The sequence below is a fragment of the Falco biarmicus genome, chromosome 19 (genome assembly GCF_023638135.1).
Source record: "Falco biarmicus isolate bFalBia1 chromosome 19, bFalBia1.pri, whole genome shotgun sequence".
Lineage (NCBI taxonomy): Eukaryota > Metazoa > Chordata > Aves > Falconiformes > Falconidae > Falco > Falco biarmicus.
The window spans coordinates 5779503-5793876 of record NC_079306.1 but is presented as its reverse complement, the minus strand read 5'-3'; the positions used below and the strand labels follow the sequence as shown (position 1 = coordinate 5793876).

At 67.6% G+C, this 14374-nt stretch overlaps 3 protein-coding genes across 8 annotated transcripts; all 3 read right to left on the bottom strand.

Moving 5' to 3' along the window:
* Window positions 1–433: 433 nt before the first annotated feature.
* Window positions 434–3310, bottom strand: MRPL9 (mitochondrial ribosomal protein L9). The gene is made up of 6 exons (XM_056322123.1): window positions 3177–3310; window positions 2458–2617; window positions 1996–2120; window positions 1552–1602; window positions 1182–1283; window positions 434–783 (listed from the first exon to the last, which is right to left on the bottom strand). Exons 1-6 carry the CDS (start codon window positions 3255–3257, stop codon window positions 499–501), a joined length of 804 nt encoding a protein of 267 aa, XP_056178098.1. The 5' UTR covers window positions 3258–3310; the 3' UTR covers window positions 434–498.
* A 516-nt stretch (window positions 3311–3826) lies between these two features.
* Window positions 3827–7996, bottom strand: TDRKH (tudor and KH domain containing). The gene is made up of 13 exons (XM_056322074.1): window positions 7885–7996; window positions 7465–7600; window positions 7062–7168; window positions 6760–6949; window positions 6416–6555; window positions 6059–6344; window positions 5538–5704; window positions 5269–5441; window positions 4959–5023; window positions 4722–4873; window positions 4480–4599; window positions 4262–4358; window positions 3827–4030 (listed from the first exon to the last, which is right to left on the bottom strand). The coding sequence occupies exons 2-13, from the start codon at window positions 7586–7588 to the stop codon at window positions 3975–3977; spliced, it is 1677 nt and encodes a 558-aa protein (XP_056178049.1). The 5' UTR covers window positions 7589–7600; window positions 7885–7996; the 3' UTR covers window positions 3827–3974.
* Window positions 7997–8344: 348 nt separating this feature from the next.
* Window positions 8345–13017, bottom strand: RORC (RAR related orphan receptor C). 6 transcript variants are annotated; one of them, XM_056322078.1, is made up of 9 exons: window positions 12577–13017; window positions 12124–12248; window positions 11471–11839; window positions 11109–11230; window positions 10858–10990; window positions 10252–10422; window positions 10069–10179; window positions 9370–9479; window positions 8345–9226 (listed from the first exon to the last, which is right to left on the bottom strand). In XM_056322078.1, the coding sequence occupies exons 2-9, from the start codon at window positions 12134–12136 to the stop codon at window positions 9068–9070; spliced, it is 1188 nt and encodes a 395-aa protein (XP_056178053.1). In that variant the 5' UTR covers window positions 12137–12248; window positions 12577–13017; the 3' UTR covers window positions 8345–9067. The 6 variants fall into 6 exon arrangements, with proteins under 6 accessions (XP_056178053.1, XP_056178054.1, XP_056178055.1 ...); XM_056322079.1 differs by having other exon boundaries at window positions 10252–10359; XM_056322080.1 differs by having other exon boundaries at window positions 10252–10359; window positions 12124–12265; window positions 12577–12658.
* Window positions 13018–14374: the final 1357 nt, after the last annotated feature.

Here is a 14374-nt window from a genome sequence, read left to right as displayed (position 1 = left end):
GCCCCCCACGTCCCCCTCTGCACCGCCCTGGCACCCCCCACCCCCCCCCACCCCCCCCAAGGAGCGGCTGCTGTGCTCCAGCTTGTGGCCGCTCCCGCACGTCTCCCCGCACGCTGTGCCCAACCAGAGCTTCATCCCCAAATCCCGGGGGGACCCCAGCTTGGGAGGCAGGAGGGAAGCCAGAGGGAAGGGGGGGCCCTTGCCCCTTCCCTTCCCCGCCTGCTGCAGGAGTTCAGCGCAGCAGGGGAAGCGGGAGCCTCCGCCAAGGCACCCGGCAGCGGTGACACGGATTCGGAGCTGCGGCAGGCGGCTTCGGAGCCAGCTCTGCTCCCTGGAGGGCCGGGAAGGACAAAAGATGAATGGCGACGGGCGAGGAGATGCTCTCATCTATCTAGGTCGTGGGGATGGGGGGGGGGTTTGCTGCTTTTTTCTGGTTTTCTGTTGGGGTTTTTTTTGTGTGTGGTTTGTTTTTTTTTTTAAATAAAGTCTTTCTGCTCCTCACACCCTGCGCCAGAGAATGGGCACCACCAGTTTGGCTCCGTGTTTCTCTGTCACGGGCACGTGGGCATAGACCGCCGGCGCTGGCTGCCCGTGGGAGGAGGGGACGGGTTGTGTGGGGTGCCGAGAAGGGGAATGGGAGGCACGGGGGGGCACAGAGCTGGGAACACAGAGTTGGGGACCGAAGGGCCACTCGCTCACCGTCACATCGCACCAGTACTCGCCCCACCTGGTGATGGGCTCCTCCGGCAGCTTCAGCGCGTAGGGAGGCACGAAAACCCGCAGCTGAGAAACAAAACAAGGCCCCGGGAGTGAAGGCCGGGGAGCAAGGGCAGCTCGCAGCGAGCTCCCCGGCTCCTGCCAGCGCTGGCCTGGCGTGTGCTGTGGGAGCCACCACAGCCTCATCCCCCGATTTATCATCTTCCTTTCTTAATCCCTTTAAGGTTTTAAACCCTGCGCTGAGCCGCTTGCGGCACGTGCCCCCGCGCCTCAAACCAGCCACGATGCGCCGCTGGCTCTGCAAACCCCAGCAAAATCCCTTCGGGGACATCCCCCACCCCCAGATTTGGGCCCCCACAACCAACTCCTGCAGCTCCGCTCGCACATGGCAGCTCCCAGCACCGCCAAAGAGCTCCCAGCCGGTGCGGAGCCAGTTCCAGGCAACGCTGACAAGAACCACTCACGTTTTTGAGGAAGTGGCGAGCCACGATTTCGTTGCTCAGCTCCCACTTGACGTTGTTTTTCATGCCCACCTCGAGGCGGCAGCTCTTGAGGAACTTGATGGTCTGTGAAGGTGGGGAGGAAGGTGTCGGGGAGCAGAGGGGAGAGCACCACGCTCTCAACGCTCCGGCTGGGAAGTCAGTGAGGTCCCGAGGGGCACGGGGCAGGTGAGCAGTGGGGTGCCGGGGGTGCAGGGCTGCCCGCATGGGTAGGCAGCTGCCTGCTCGAGCCGCAGTGGGAGGGAGACGGATCCCACCTCTGGCTTTGCACTTGCCAGGACTCACAGATTTCCCTGGAACAACTTCACAGACTCCCTGGAGCCCCTCCGCTCACCTTCTCACCGCTCTGGGTTTGGAGCATCTCCAGTTTCCCTTCCTGGTGCAACTGCAAGGAAAAGAGGATTGAGGAGAACAAATGAAAGGAAAGCTCGGCAACGCTGCGTGCTGGGCAGCCCTGCTGGCATGCTGCCGGGGCAAAGGCGGCTCCACGGAATCCCAGAGGGCTCGCCCATTGTCACAACCCCTGTGGCGTCTGTGAAGAAATTTATTAATCAGCAGGGCGCATCACAGCACTGCGTTTCTAAGGCGATCAGCAGATCTCACCCCACAAAACCACAAACGTGTGGGTAGAGGGAGGCACGGACGATCCCAGAGAGCAACCAACCCTCTTAAACCAAAATCCCCACTCCTTCTTTAAGTTCTCCTTGTTTCAAAGCACAGATGGATGGGCTAAAAGTGCCCCAGCCAAGCTGGGAGCAGCCCCTTCACGCTGACTCACATTCTTCTCCTCCTCAAACATCTTCCTGTTCTCCGGCGACGCATAGACGGCCAGCCCTTGGGGCAGCAGCTTGTTACGACCCAGGAATTTCTTCACACTGACCACGTCTCCCCGCTTCCCCAAACCTGCAAGGAGAGGAGCGAGAGGTGACATTAGTGAGGCGCATGCTGGACAAGTGCCAGCCCCACAGCAGCTTTGAGGCTCCATCTGAAGAAAGTTTAAGAAAAAAAGAGCCAAAACACCACAGTGTTATGGATTCCAGGGCCCTGCAGCCCTAAATCACCCCACAGCCCAAGGGGTGAATCCCTGCTGCTACCATATCGTTGGAAACAGGGCCTAAGGGCGAGAACCCTGCCACTCCTCTGCGCAGACAGGGCAAAACTGGACAGAAACCAAATAAACTCTTGTGACCGGCACGCGGCTCTGCTGCAGGAAGGCAGACACCCATGAAAAGGAACGTACCCTCCACGGCCTGGGTGAGGATCAGCTCCATCTCCTTCTTGGGCAGGTGCTTGGTGTCCTCCACCAGCCTGTAGATGCGGTGCCGCCGGGGGTGCAGGCGCGGCTGCTGCCCCTCTTTGCTGAGCGGGACCTGCCACCACCGCTCCACCACCACCGTCCCCTGGCCCGGGAGGCAGGGATGAGCCAGGGCCGAGCAGCTCCGGAGCTTCCCGGCCGTGAGCCCGACTCCACGCTGGGCAGGAGCGACCAAGGCGAGGGGAGACTTCCCCCCGCTACTGCAAACTTGGCGGCCACCCCAGCTGTCCCCACCCGGCACCAGAGCCACCCCTCCTGCTGGACGAGGGGGCTGCCCCCTCCAAAACCTCCCCGGGTAACCCCCAGCCCCCCCGCCGCCCCCCCGTGTTTTATTAAGCGCTCCCTACACCCATGAATCCTACGCCCCCCGCCACCCCCCGCTCCAGACACCCATCGCCCCTGTGCGGCCCCCCTGCTCCTCAGCCCCCCGCTCCCCGCACCGGCACCCCCGCACCCCCCAGACCCCTCGATACCCCCCCCACTCCCCTCACCGACGCTCCCGTAACCCCCAGACACCCCCCACTCCCCTCACCGACGCTCCCGTACTCCCCAGGGCCCCAAGCGCGTACCCAGGTACCCGGACAGCCCCGGCAGCCCCCCGCAGAAGCCCCCAAGGCCCCCGGTGCCCCCCCCCCGGCCCTCACCCGGCTGTGGCTGAGGCTCAGGGCCCGGCTCGCCGCCCACACCAGGCGGCCGCAGCCCCCCGCCGCCCCCCGGCCCAACATGGCCGCCCCCGCCGCGCTCCCGGCGGCGCCCGAGGACCCCGCGGCCGAGGACCCCGCGGGGCTGCCCACAGCGCGCCTGCGCCCTGCACCGGGCTGCCCGCGGCGCGCCGGGCCCCAGCGCGCACCGGAGGCTGCCCCGCGGCGCGCCCGCCCCAGCCCGCCCGGCAGGGAGCCCGGCAGCCCCCCCGGCGGGCGGCCCCGACCCCGCGCCCCGGGCTGTGTACCCAGCACGGGAGCGACCCCGAGCCGGTGACTCCCTCCCCCGCGCCGAGCTGGGGTTTTCCCCCGGTCCCAGCGCTCCCCCGACTGGTCCCAGTTCACTGGCCAGCCCCCACTGCTTCCCCGTGGGAGCACAGGGGTAACGCCCCCCGGGGCTGGGGGGGTCCCTGGGGAGCATGGCGGGGGGGCTCTCAGGAAACCAGGGCACGGAACCGACAGGGAGCTCCAAAACCTTCCATTTTATTGAACCGGGACACCAACGTGGTTCCTGCCCCTCGCCACGAAACTGGGCTGGGGCGAAAACAATCCAACTGCAACCAGAGGGAGCCAGCTACCGGGAGCGCGGCCAGCTACCGGGAGCGCGGCCAGCCGGGAACTCCCGGAGAGAAGAGATACAACCGGCAGCAGCAGCCGTGCCATGCGTCCACGAGCAGAGACCCCTGTCTTCCCACTCTGCCCTCCCATGGGTCTCTGCCCGGACAATCGTGCTCACCGGTGTCACCGGGAGCTCCTCTCCATCACGCCGCTATTCTCGCCGCTGCCGGAGGCACCGTCTGCATGGAGCAGGGGGTCAGTGCCCGGTTTGGGGGACACCATCCCACCCCGGGGAGCCTCACAGCCTCCGGGCAGCGGTGCAGTGCCAGAGGGAACTGACAGCTCCACGCCACGGGGGCCAAAAGGGGTGCGAGACCCCCCAGAGGCCCCGGACCAGGTGTTACCAGCGTAACCAGGTGCATTCCCACCCGGCACCTCCTCTGGCACAAGGGGTCCGTGCCCAGGCTTACTGGAAAGGCTGACGCAGGACAGGGTCAGGGGCGTCTCGCCGGGACTTTTCCGGGACTCCGACAGGAGGCTTTCGAGGGAGATGCAGGTGACGCTGTCCTGTACCGGGAAGAGCCGGATTAACCGTCCCCAGCGCACCATTCGGGGATCCAGGGCTGGCTCCCTCCAGGGAAGCTGGGTGGGAGAACAAGCCATGCTCTCCGGTCCCGTGTCTGCTCACCGGCGTCTCGGCCGCAGCCTCCTGTGCTGGCTGTGAGGGGATGTCCTCCGCCACCTCTTCCTCCTGGGGACAGGGGACGGCATAGCCCAGCCGCACCAGCTCTGCTCCCACATCCAGGTTCTGCATGGAAACGAGATGGGGCCGGAGAAGCCGGCAGCTCAGGAGAGCCGGACAGGTGGGGAAGCGCCAAGGAGGGGGCCGGGGCACCTCTGAAGGAGGCAGGGAAAGCGACAGGAGCTCACCTCTCCATGGTGGACAGCGTAGAGCCTGACATTCGGCCAGGTGCCGAGCCCAGACTGGACGTAACTGGAAAGCTTTGCCACCACAGGTTTCCACGTGGCACAGTGGGTGAGCCGGTCGAACTCATCCAGGGCTGCTTCTGCCCAGCCATCTCCTGCAGGAGACGGGCCACTGGGTGAGCTGGGTGCCAGCCGTGGGGAAGGGGCACAGCCAAATGCGGACCCCCTCCCCGGACTCACCAGCAGGCATGATCCCAGCCAGGCTGCACTCGATGGCCTGGAAGGGAAGGCTCAGGAAGTCGCTCCTGGCAGGGAGAGAAAACCACAATGATGTCACGCCGCCAGCCCGCCTCAGCCGCAATCCCGGCTCCTCGGGGCTTTCCGCAGCGCTTTACACCACAACCACTTCACAAAACACCAAAGGGCCTCACCGAATTCCTCTGGTGCCACAGCTGTGAGCCCTACCGCAGCCATGCTGCCAGCTTCCCCGGGAAACGTTAAACCACAGCCCCACTGTCCCCCCGAAACCACCAGCAATAGCCACGCTCACCGCAGGGCTCGCAGTGCCTCGCAGGGGGCCTCCCCGTTGTCCCCAAAATCCACATAGTAAAGGTCAAAGTTGCCGTTCTCCAGAGTGCCCAGGACGCGGGCCCGGTACCAGTCTCTGCCATCCATGTAGGGAGCAGCCACAATGTCCCCTGCTTGGACAGCCGGGAGCTCTGCCTGGGGAGGGGGGGACAGGGCAGGTGACATCCCTGGGATAACGGGAACCCACCGGGGGTGGGGGGAACACGAGGCTGGTGCCCCGTGGGGTCTCACCACACGGTCACTGCTCTGGTAGTACTGCCGCATCTCGGTGGTCAGCTTGTCCAGCTGCAGGCTGCGGTGGCCGATGATCTGGATCCAGAAGTGGTTGGGGTTTTCAGCGGCCGAGACATAAACTTCCAGGTATTCATCAGCGTGGAAGCTGAAGTCAGGGCTGGGAACTAGGGGAGAGGGGTGGTGAGAGCCAGGCAGGGCAGCCGCGGGGGCCCCCAGTCTCCCACAGAGATGGGGAGAATGCGAGACAAGTCGAGAGCAGAAACCAACCCGCAGAGACGCATCTCGGACCATTCACAGGGTAGATGACCCCCGTGAGAGCCCAGGAGGCAGCTAAGCTGGCCTCGGCTCCAGCCACAGAGCAGGGACAGAGGGACCAAGGCCAGGGGACACACCCGCAGGCAGCCCGGGGTGAGCCAGTACCATTCAGGTGGCTCCCGACGCTCTGCAGGCTGAGCAAATATGCTCCCCGGCGCAGTTTTCCGGTTGCACCCAGGGGACGACGCAAACGCTTCTCTTACTCTCAAATTTTGGCACTGCTGCGTCAGGCCCTGCCACCAGCTCCTGCAGCTCCTTGCTCTCATCCTTCAGCTTCTCTGCCTCCTCGAAGGGAGCCTGGCCCAGGAGGGAGGTTTCACCCCAGGACAAGCCCTCATCCTCTTCCGTGTGCTCTGGCACCCTGGGTGGGAGCGGCTCCTGCTCCCGCCGGATGCCCAGGGGCTGCTTGCGCTGGCACCGCATCACTGTCGACTGTGCCAGCTCCTTGTGGAAAGCATTGTCTTCCATCAGCTTCTCCATGATGAGTTTCTTGCGGGGAAAGAGAAGAGCATTGGGCTCGGGGGCCGAGCCATCCCCCAGTCCCTCTGCCTCCCGCTCACCTTGGCGGCTGCCACCTCCTTCCGCGTCCCCAAGAGTTGGATGACCCTGACTGGGGCCAGGCCGGTGTCGGCCTCACGTTCACAGAGCACCTTGGCACCCGACCTGTGGCAGATGCCCCGCACAGTCTCACCACCCCGGCCTGTGGGAGACAGAGCCCCGGGAAACTGAGGCAGAGCAGACTCAGAGCAGGAGCCAGCCTCCGTCCCAGAACCAGAGCAGCTTTCCTGCCCCGACACACTCGCACCATTGGGCCTTTGGACAGCAATTTGCCACCGCAGGCACTGACCGGGTAAATCTGTGACACCGCCCACCACCCCTGCCTCCCCAGGGTGGGCAGAGGTACCGATAATCCTGCCAACGGCTCTCTGGGGCACGCAGAGCTGCTCCGACACCGGGGTGCTCTCTGCCACGATCTGGTGGATGGCGGCTTTTGCCTGGCAGACTTGGCTGGGGGAGCCCGAGATCAGCAGCGCCGTCTCCTCATTCTCATCCTCTCCCTCCACATCGATGTAAGCCCCTGTCTCTTGGCTCAGCTGCGGGAACAGGGCAGGGGGACAGCCCCCAGCTGCCACTTACTGGGGCTCCCAGTAAACTCGGCCTTTCCCCGTCATCCCCACAAGCCAGGTGGCCTCTGGCATCGCTCACCTTTTTGATGGTGGCTCCCTTCCGGCCGATGATGGATTTCACAGCCGCCCGGGGGACTCGCATCTCGATTTCCAGTTCCTCATCTCCCACGAAGACCAGCCGCTCCTCTGAGGGAAAGCAGCGGAGCGATGGCAGTGGCCCCCCACAGCCCCAGCCACCCGCGCAGGGCGAGCGAAACCCTCGGGGGGCTACATACAGCACAAGGGGAATTCAAAGTGGATAAAGCTACTCCAACAGCCTCTCCAGCCCCAGGGAAGGGGCCCACAGCAGCTCTGAAAAACCCAGGGGTGTTCCCGAGCGCCTGGGGAAGGCGAGGGGAGGGTGGGTGCGTGCGTGGGAGGCGGCTGAACACTCAAGCCCACGCGTGAGGGGGCGCGAAGGGCACGGGGGCTGCGGTACCCACCACGGCTCTCCCGGTACCGGCGGTACAGGATGTAGAGGACGGCGGCACCGGCCGGGACCCCCAGGACCACCGCAACCTTCTGCAGGGTCGTCAGGTGGCTCCAGTAGCCCCGCTCCGCCGCCATCTTCCCCGCGGCCTGAGGACGGAGAGGTTTCACCGGGAGCCTCCCCCCACCAGGCCCCTGCGTGAGGCGGGGGGGGGCCCAGGCCGCGGCCCCCCAGCCCCGAGGCACCCTCCGCCGCCTCAGCCCGGCTCCCAGCCGCCGCAGAAGGCTCGGCCAGCCGCCGAGCAGGCGCCCAGGCTCAGCCCCGGCCCCGCCGGAACAGGCCGCGGCTCCCGGCGCCCCGGGACAGAAGCCGCGGCGGCGGGTGGGCGCTGACCCCCGCGGTCGCACCGCCTCCCGGGGCGGCCTCAAGCTACCTGGGAAGCCCGGTCGCAGCGGCGCAGCCCCCGGGCCCCAGCGCCCGGCGGGTCCGGCTCTCGGTGTCGGTCTCGGTGCCGCCCCGGTTCCCCCCAGCCACGCCGCCCCCCGCGCCCAGCGCCGCCGGCCCCGCCCCTCCCGCCGCCCTCCAATCGTAGCGCCGCCCCTCCCCGCCCCACCAATCACCACCCGCGGGCGGTGGCCAATCGCCGGGTTGCCTCCACGGGAGGGGGCGGGAGGAGAGGGGTGAGGGGGCGGGGCATAGCTCCGGCCTGGGAATAAAGAGACTAATCCGCGCCGCGCGGCGGCCGGCTGGAGCCAGTCAGCGAGCAGCGGAGGGGCTCGAGCCTGCCCCGAGCGGTGAGTGACGGGCGGGGGGGGCTCCGCCCCGCCGCACAATGCCCCGCGTGGGCCCGGAATCCCCGGGACACCCGGCACGGAGCCCACGGACGCGCCGTCCCCAGCAATGCCTTTATTCGCCTCGGTACAGCCGTCCCGCCGCTCGCCCCCGCCGCCCCACCGTCGCGCGGCGCACGCGTGGCTGCCTGGGCCGTGGGGGGGCCCGGGGATGGGGGCGGGGCCACGGGCTGGGGTGGGGGGCGCCCCCGCGTGACGGGGCACCCACGTGGGATGGCGTGTCACCGTGCAATGAAGGCCACTGGGTAACAGACCCTCCTGGGGGGACAGAGCCGGGGGACGGAGCATCACTGGATGACGGGGTGCCACCGGGTGATGGATCCTCCATGGGTGACAGACCATCACCAGGTGACAAGATCTGGCTGGGTGACAGAGTGTCACTGGGTGTTGGATCCTCCATGGGTGACAGACCATCACTGGGTGACAGACTGTCAGCAGGTAACAAAACCCCACTGGGTGACAGACCATCACCAGGTGACAAAATCCCACCAGGTGACAAGAACGTCACCAGGTGATGGATCCTCCATGGGTGACAGACCGTCACTGGGTGATGGGGTGTCACCGGCTGATGGATCTTCCATGGGTGACGGAGCATCAGTGGGTGACAGACCATCACCAGGTGACTAGATCTTGCCAGGTGACAGACCATCACTGGGTGTTGGGGTGTCACCGGGTGATGGATCCCCACGGGTGCCAGGGCCCCTCGGGGTGCGGGTGCCGGCCCGGCCGCGGCAGCACCCCGGTGCGGGGGTCCCAGGCAGGGGCTCAGCGGGCAGCACCGGGGGTCTCGGCCTCGCCAGCGAAGAGCTCGCGGTAGAGCGGCGGGAAGGCGACGTGCAGCGCGGCGGGGCACAGGCGGCGGAAGGCCTGGAGCTGCTCCACGTGCTGCGAGCACAGCGCCCGCAGGTGCCCGGCCGGCGGCAGCTGCCCAGGGACACGGGCCGTCACACGCCTGCTGGGCGATGCCACGTGCTGCACACGTGGGGGGCCGCGCGCGAGGCGCCCACCCACCCTGTCCCTCGCTGTGCCCCCCACCCCCATCCCCCGCCGCGCCCCCCGTGCCGCACCCTGGCCAGCAGCCCCTCGCGGCGTGTGCGGCGCAGCAGCAGGCGGAAGGCGACGTCCAGGCGTCCCTGCAGCCGTGCCACCTTCGCCGGCTCCTGCAGCCACGGGCGGCCTGGGGACAGGGACAGGGGAGGGTGACGTGGGGACGGGGGAGATGGGGGTGGCATGGGGACGGGTCTGGGCTGGGCTTGGGGACAGGGGTAGCACTGGCATGGGGACGGGGACTGTGTGGGGACAGGGATGGGGAAGCAACAGGACAGGGACGGAATATAATGAAGACAGGGATGGGATGGAGATGGGGACGGGGACAGGGATGGGATGGGATTGTCATGGGGACAGGGATGGCGGTGGACAAGGATGGGGACAGGAATGGGGACAGAGGCAGGACTGGGATGGGATGTGGACAGGGATGGGGGGGCATCGGCACGGGGACAGGGATGGGGATGGACAAGGATGGAGACAGACAGGACAGGGATGGGGTGGGATTGGCCTGGGGACAGGGTGGGAACCACACCGGGACAGGTCCAGGAACAGGGCCAGGGAGCAGGGCAGGAGAGGCTCAGGGTGGGGACACCACGGGGACAGGGTGGGGGACAGCAGAGGCCGGCTCAGGACACCCCAGCACCCAGCACCCATTTTAGGACGAAACGCCAGGGGTTTGGGCAGACCCTCGCTGGGGCTGGGGGGGGCGGGGGGCTCACTGGCGTTGATGAGGACGAGGGCGCTGAAGAAGGCCACCTCGCTCTCCGAGACGTGCAGAGCGCAGAGGCTCTGGGCGAAATCGAAGATGGAGCCGATGAGCTCGTGGCAGCCTGGGGGGAGTCCTCGTCACCACGTGTCCCCCACACACCCCCCGTGTGTCCCCCCCCCGTCCCCAGCCCTACCCAGGGATCGGAAGAGCTCGGTGCTGGCGTACTTGCCCTCGAAGAAGACAGTCCGGTTGTCGGAGTTGAAGGCTCGGCACATGCGCACCAGCACCACCTCCATGGCACCTGCCACCGCCCGGCAGCGGGACGGGGACGGTGGCACCGGGGACGCAGGGGCCCACGGTGCCACTGCTGCAGGTTGGGTCGGTGCCCCCGCAGCACCAGCCCTGGGGTTTGTCACCTCCCCGGTGGGGTTGGGGTGGCCCTTGGGGACTGTCATCTCCCAGGTGGGACCCGTGGGACTGTCACCTCCCTGATGGGACCAGAGCGTCCCATGGCCTGGGGACACCGGGGCGGGGGAGATGGGGCAGCAGGGACTGTGGGGCTGGGGACGTGGTGGCCCTGGGGCTGGGGACAAGGGGACACAGTGGACCCGGGGCTGGGAACAGGGGACAAGATGAGCCGAAGTCTGGGGACAGGGGGACATGGTGGCCCCAGGGCTGAGGACAAGGGGACATGGTGGCCCTGGGGAGGAGGACAAAGGAATGAGAGGAGCCCAGGGCAGAGGACAAGGGGGGCATGGTGGCCCTGCGGCTGGGGACAGGGGACGTGGTGGCCCCGTACCCGCTTTGAGGAGGACGATCTGGTCGTTCTGGCAGAGGTCCATGAAGCCACGCAGGCGTTTGGCGAACTCCACCACGTACTGGATGGCCTCGGTGATGCGCCCGGCACAGCACTGCCACATCTCCTCCATCGACTGTGGGACCGGCCGTCACCCCCGCCACCCCCAGAAGGTCCCCATGGCTCCGCATCGGAACCCCCAGCATCGTCGGGGTGCCCTGGGGACACCCCTGTCCTCTCCCCGGTGGCCTCACCTTCTTCTGGTAGGCGCAGACCTCCTCGCGGGAGAAGATGTCCCAGCGCCGGAGCTGCAGGTCCTCGGCACGGAGCTGGCACGTCTCCCGGTACGACTTGAGGACATTCTGGGTGAGGTGCTCTGCAGGGGACAGGGGCTTGGGGATGGGGCAGGCAGCCCCTCCCGCATCCCCCATGGGCAAGGTCCCACCGCCATCCAGCACCCATGGGTGGTGGAGCCCAGCCCTGCTATCCAGCACCCATGGGTGATGGAGCCCATTCCCACCACCATCCAGCACCCATGGGTGATGGAGCCAGGTCCCACCACTGAGCACCCATGGGTGACAGACCCAGACCCCACACATGGCACCCAGTGACTCACCGATCTCCAGGCCGGAGGATGTGGGTGACTCCAGGAGGCTGCTGACATCGGGGTGGGGGTAGAAGTCAGGGTCGTCCCTGTCCCCCTCCCCATCCCTGTCCTTGTCCGGGCTCTGCTCGGCCCCCTCTGGCCGCCCCAGCTCTGCCTCCACCATGGGACCAGCCCGGCCATCCGTGGCACCGTGACGGGTGCCGGGGCACCCCGGGGTGCTGGCAGGGGTCAGCGGGTGGCCCCGGCGCCCCATCACCTCTGGGGGGCTGGCAGCCGCCCCCTCAGCCGCCCGCTCCTGCTGCCGCTGCTCCAGCTGCTGCTGAACCTCGGCGTGCAGCCGCTCCCGCTGCTTCTTGGACATGCGGCCGAACTTGACGGCTGCGGGGCGAGACGGCGGGACACACGTGCCACACACGTGCCACACGTGCTAGCACCAGTCCGGCTCCCCACCACCCACATAGCTGCGGCCATGGGGCTTTCTGCCCCCCGAGCCCACCGCGGCAGCCCCCCACAGTCCCTCCCGGGGACACGGTGGCCCCCCGAGACGCTCCCCGCTCCCTGTGTGTCCCCTGGCGTGGCAGCCACAGCCCCCACGGGTGGGAGCGGGGCTGTGCTGGGGTGCACCCTGTGTGGGGAGGGGCCTGCGGGCGGTGGGCACCCACCGTCGCGGGACATGCCGAGGCGCAGGCACTTCTGCAGGCGGCAGTGCTGGCAGCGGTTGCGGCTGGCCCGGTCGATGGGGCAGTTCTGCTGGCGGCTGCAAGCGTAGCTCAGGCTGCTCTGCTGGCTGCGCCGGAAAAATCCCTGCACTGGGGGTCACCGCCATGCCGGCGCTCCCTGGCACTCACCGGAACCCCCCAGCACCCCCCGGTGCTCCCTGGCACCCACCCGAACCCACCGGCACCCCTTGGTACCCACCGGCACCCACCCGTGCCCACGAGCATCCCTTGGTACCCACCAGCGCCCACCAGCACCCATCAGCACCCCCTGGCGCTCCCTGGCACCCACCAGTGCCCTCCCCAGCACACCCCAGCACCCACCAGTGCCCCCCTGGCACTCCCCAGCACCCATCGGCACCCACTGGCACCCACTGGACCCCCTGTGCTGCTGCCCACCTTGCAGCCCTCGCAGGTGATGACGCCGTAGTGGATCCCCGAGGATTTGTCCCCGCAGATCTTGCAGGGGATCACCTCGATGTGGGCTGCGGGGGGAGGGGCGGCTTGGGCACCCACCTGGGGTTCAGTGGGGGCTCACAGTCCCCCCGGGCCCATGTGGCACCCACAGGACCGGCCATGCTGCCTGCAGCCTGGTGTGGCACCCATGGGACCAGGTGTCCCCTATGGCCTCCTGCGTCCCCTCTGCCTTCACATGGCACATGCAGGCCCGTGCGCCCTGGTGGGCTCTGCTCACACGTCCCCCGTGGGACACTGTCCCCTCGGTGGGCTCTGCTCACACGTCCCCCGTGGGACACTGTCCCCTCGGTGGGCTCTGCTCACACGTCCCCCGTGGGAGACTGTCCCCTCGGTGGGCTCTGCTCACACGTCCCCCGTGGGAGACTGTCCCCTCGGTGGGCTCTGCTCACACGTCCCCCGTGGGAGACTGTCCCCGATGGCCTCACGTGGCACCACACGGGCCCATGTGGCCGCTGTGGGCTGACGTGTCCCCTGTGAGGTCCCGTCCCCCACGAGCCCACACGTCACCCTGCGGGCTCCCGTGTCCCCACTGGGCTCCCACGTCACCCCACGAGCCCCGCGGGACAGCGTGTGCCACCCACACTCTCACCAGGACCCCACGAGCTCCTGTGTCCCCTGCAGGCACCGGCGTCCCCCATGGACCCACACGTCACCCAGGGGCTCGTGTGCCCCCAGGGGCTCACCCGGTCCCTATGGATTTACATGTCCCTCGTGGGCCCCCGTGGCACCCCGTGGGCTCCAACGTCCCCACAGGGCTGGGTGCCCCCCAGGAGCCGTGGGTGCCCCCCGGGTGTCCCCCCGTGGCCGCCACGTGGGTTGGGCCCCACCAGGCACCGGGGCTGCCGAAACCACAGCGGCAGCGAGCACCGGCAAAGCCACAACTGGGACACGGCCCCACCTTGCAGGAAGGCGCCCGCTGCACCGGCACAGCCCAGCATGGCACCGGCATGGCCCTGGCATGACACCGGTGCAGACCAGCATGGCACCAGCACAGCCCGGCACAGCACCAGCATGGCTCTGGCATGACACCAGTGCAGCCCAGCATGGGACTGGTGCAGCCTGACTCAGCACAAGTACAGCCCAGCACAGCACTGGCACAGCCCGGCATGGCACCAGCATGGCCCTGGCATAACACCAGTGCAGCCCGGCACAGCACCCGTGTGGCCCTGGCATGACACCAGTGCAGCCCAGCACAGCACTGGTGCAGCGCAGCATGGCACTGGTGCAGCCTGGCACAGCACCAGTACAGCCTGGCACAGCACCAGTACAGTTCAGCATGGCACTGGTGCAGCCCAGCATGGCACCGGTGTGGTCCTGGCATGACACCAGTACAGCCTGACATGGCATCGGTACAGCCCAGCATGGCACCAGTACAGCCCAGCATGGCACCAGTACAGCCCAGCATAGCACCAGCACAGCACCGCTGCACCCTGGGTGGGCCAGGGACCATGGGGTGCAGTCACAGGGATGGGAGCACCAGAGCGGTGAGAGTGGGGGACACCGGGGGTGGGGAATGGCTGAGCACAGGGGGACACCAGAGCCAGGGGGAGACACCGGAGCTGGGGGGACACCGGAGCTGGGGGGACACCGGAGCTGGGGGGCCAGGGCAGCAGAGGGACACCAGAGCAGGGGGACGGTGTGGGGGGGACACTACAGCCAGGGTGACCCCAGCCCCGGAGCTGCCCCACAGCCCCCCAGAGACACGTCCCACCCCCCCACT

Coding starts and splice junctions, on each gene's coding strand:
- RORC (XM_056322076.1), bottom strand. Junction 10,991..11,108: donor TCTGCGCCTACCAGAAGAAG/GTGAGGCCACCG, acceptor CCGGTCCCACAG/TCGATGGAGGAGATGTGGCA. Junction 10,180..10,251: donor CGAGCTCTTCCGATCCCTGG/GTAGGGCTGGGG, acceptor GACTCCCCCCAG/GCTGCCACGAGCTCATCGGC.
- MRPL9 (XM_056322123.1), bottom strand. CDS start 3,257: ATGTTGGGCCGGGGGGCGGCGGGGGGCTGCGGCCGCCTGGTGTGGGCG. Junction 2,121..2,457: donor CCTCACCCAGGCCGTGGAGG/GTACGTTCCTTT, acceptor CTCTCCTTGCAG/GTTTGGGGAAGCGGGGAGAC. Junction 1,603..1,995: donor TGTTTGAGGAGGAGAAGAAT/GTGAGTCAGCGT, acceptor TTTTCCTTGCAG/TTGCACCAGGAAGGGAAACT.
- TDRKH (XM_056322074.1), bottom strand. CDS start 7,588: ATGGCGGCGGAGCGGGGCTACTGGAGCCACCTGACGACCCTGCAGAAG. Junction 5,024..5,268: donor GAGGCACTGCGAGCCCTGCG/GTGAGCGTGGCT, acceptor TCTCCCTGCCAG/GAGCGACTTCCTGAGCCTTC. Junction 4,600..4,721: donor ACGCTGTCCACCATGGAGAG/GTGAGCTCCTGT, acceptor GTTTCCATGCAG/AACCTGGATGTGGGAGCAGA.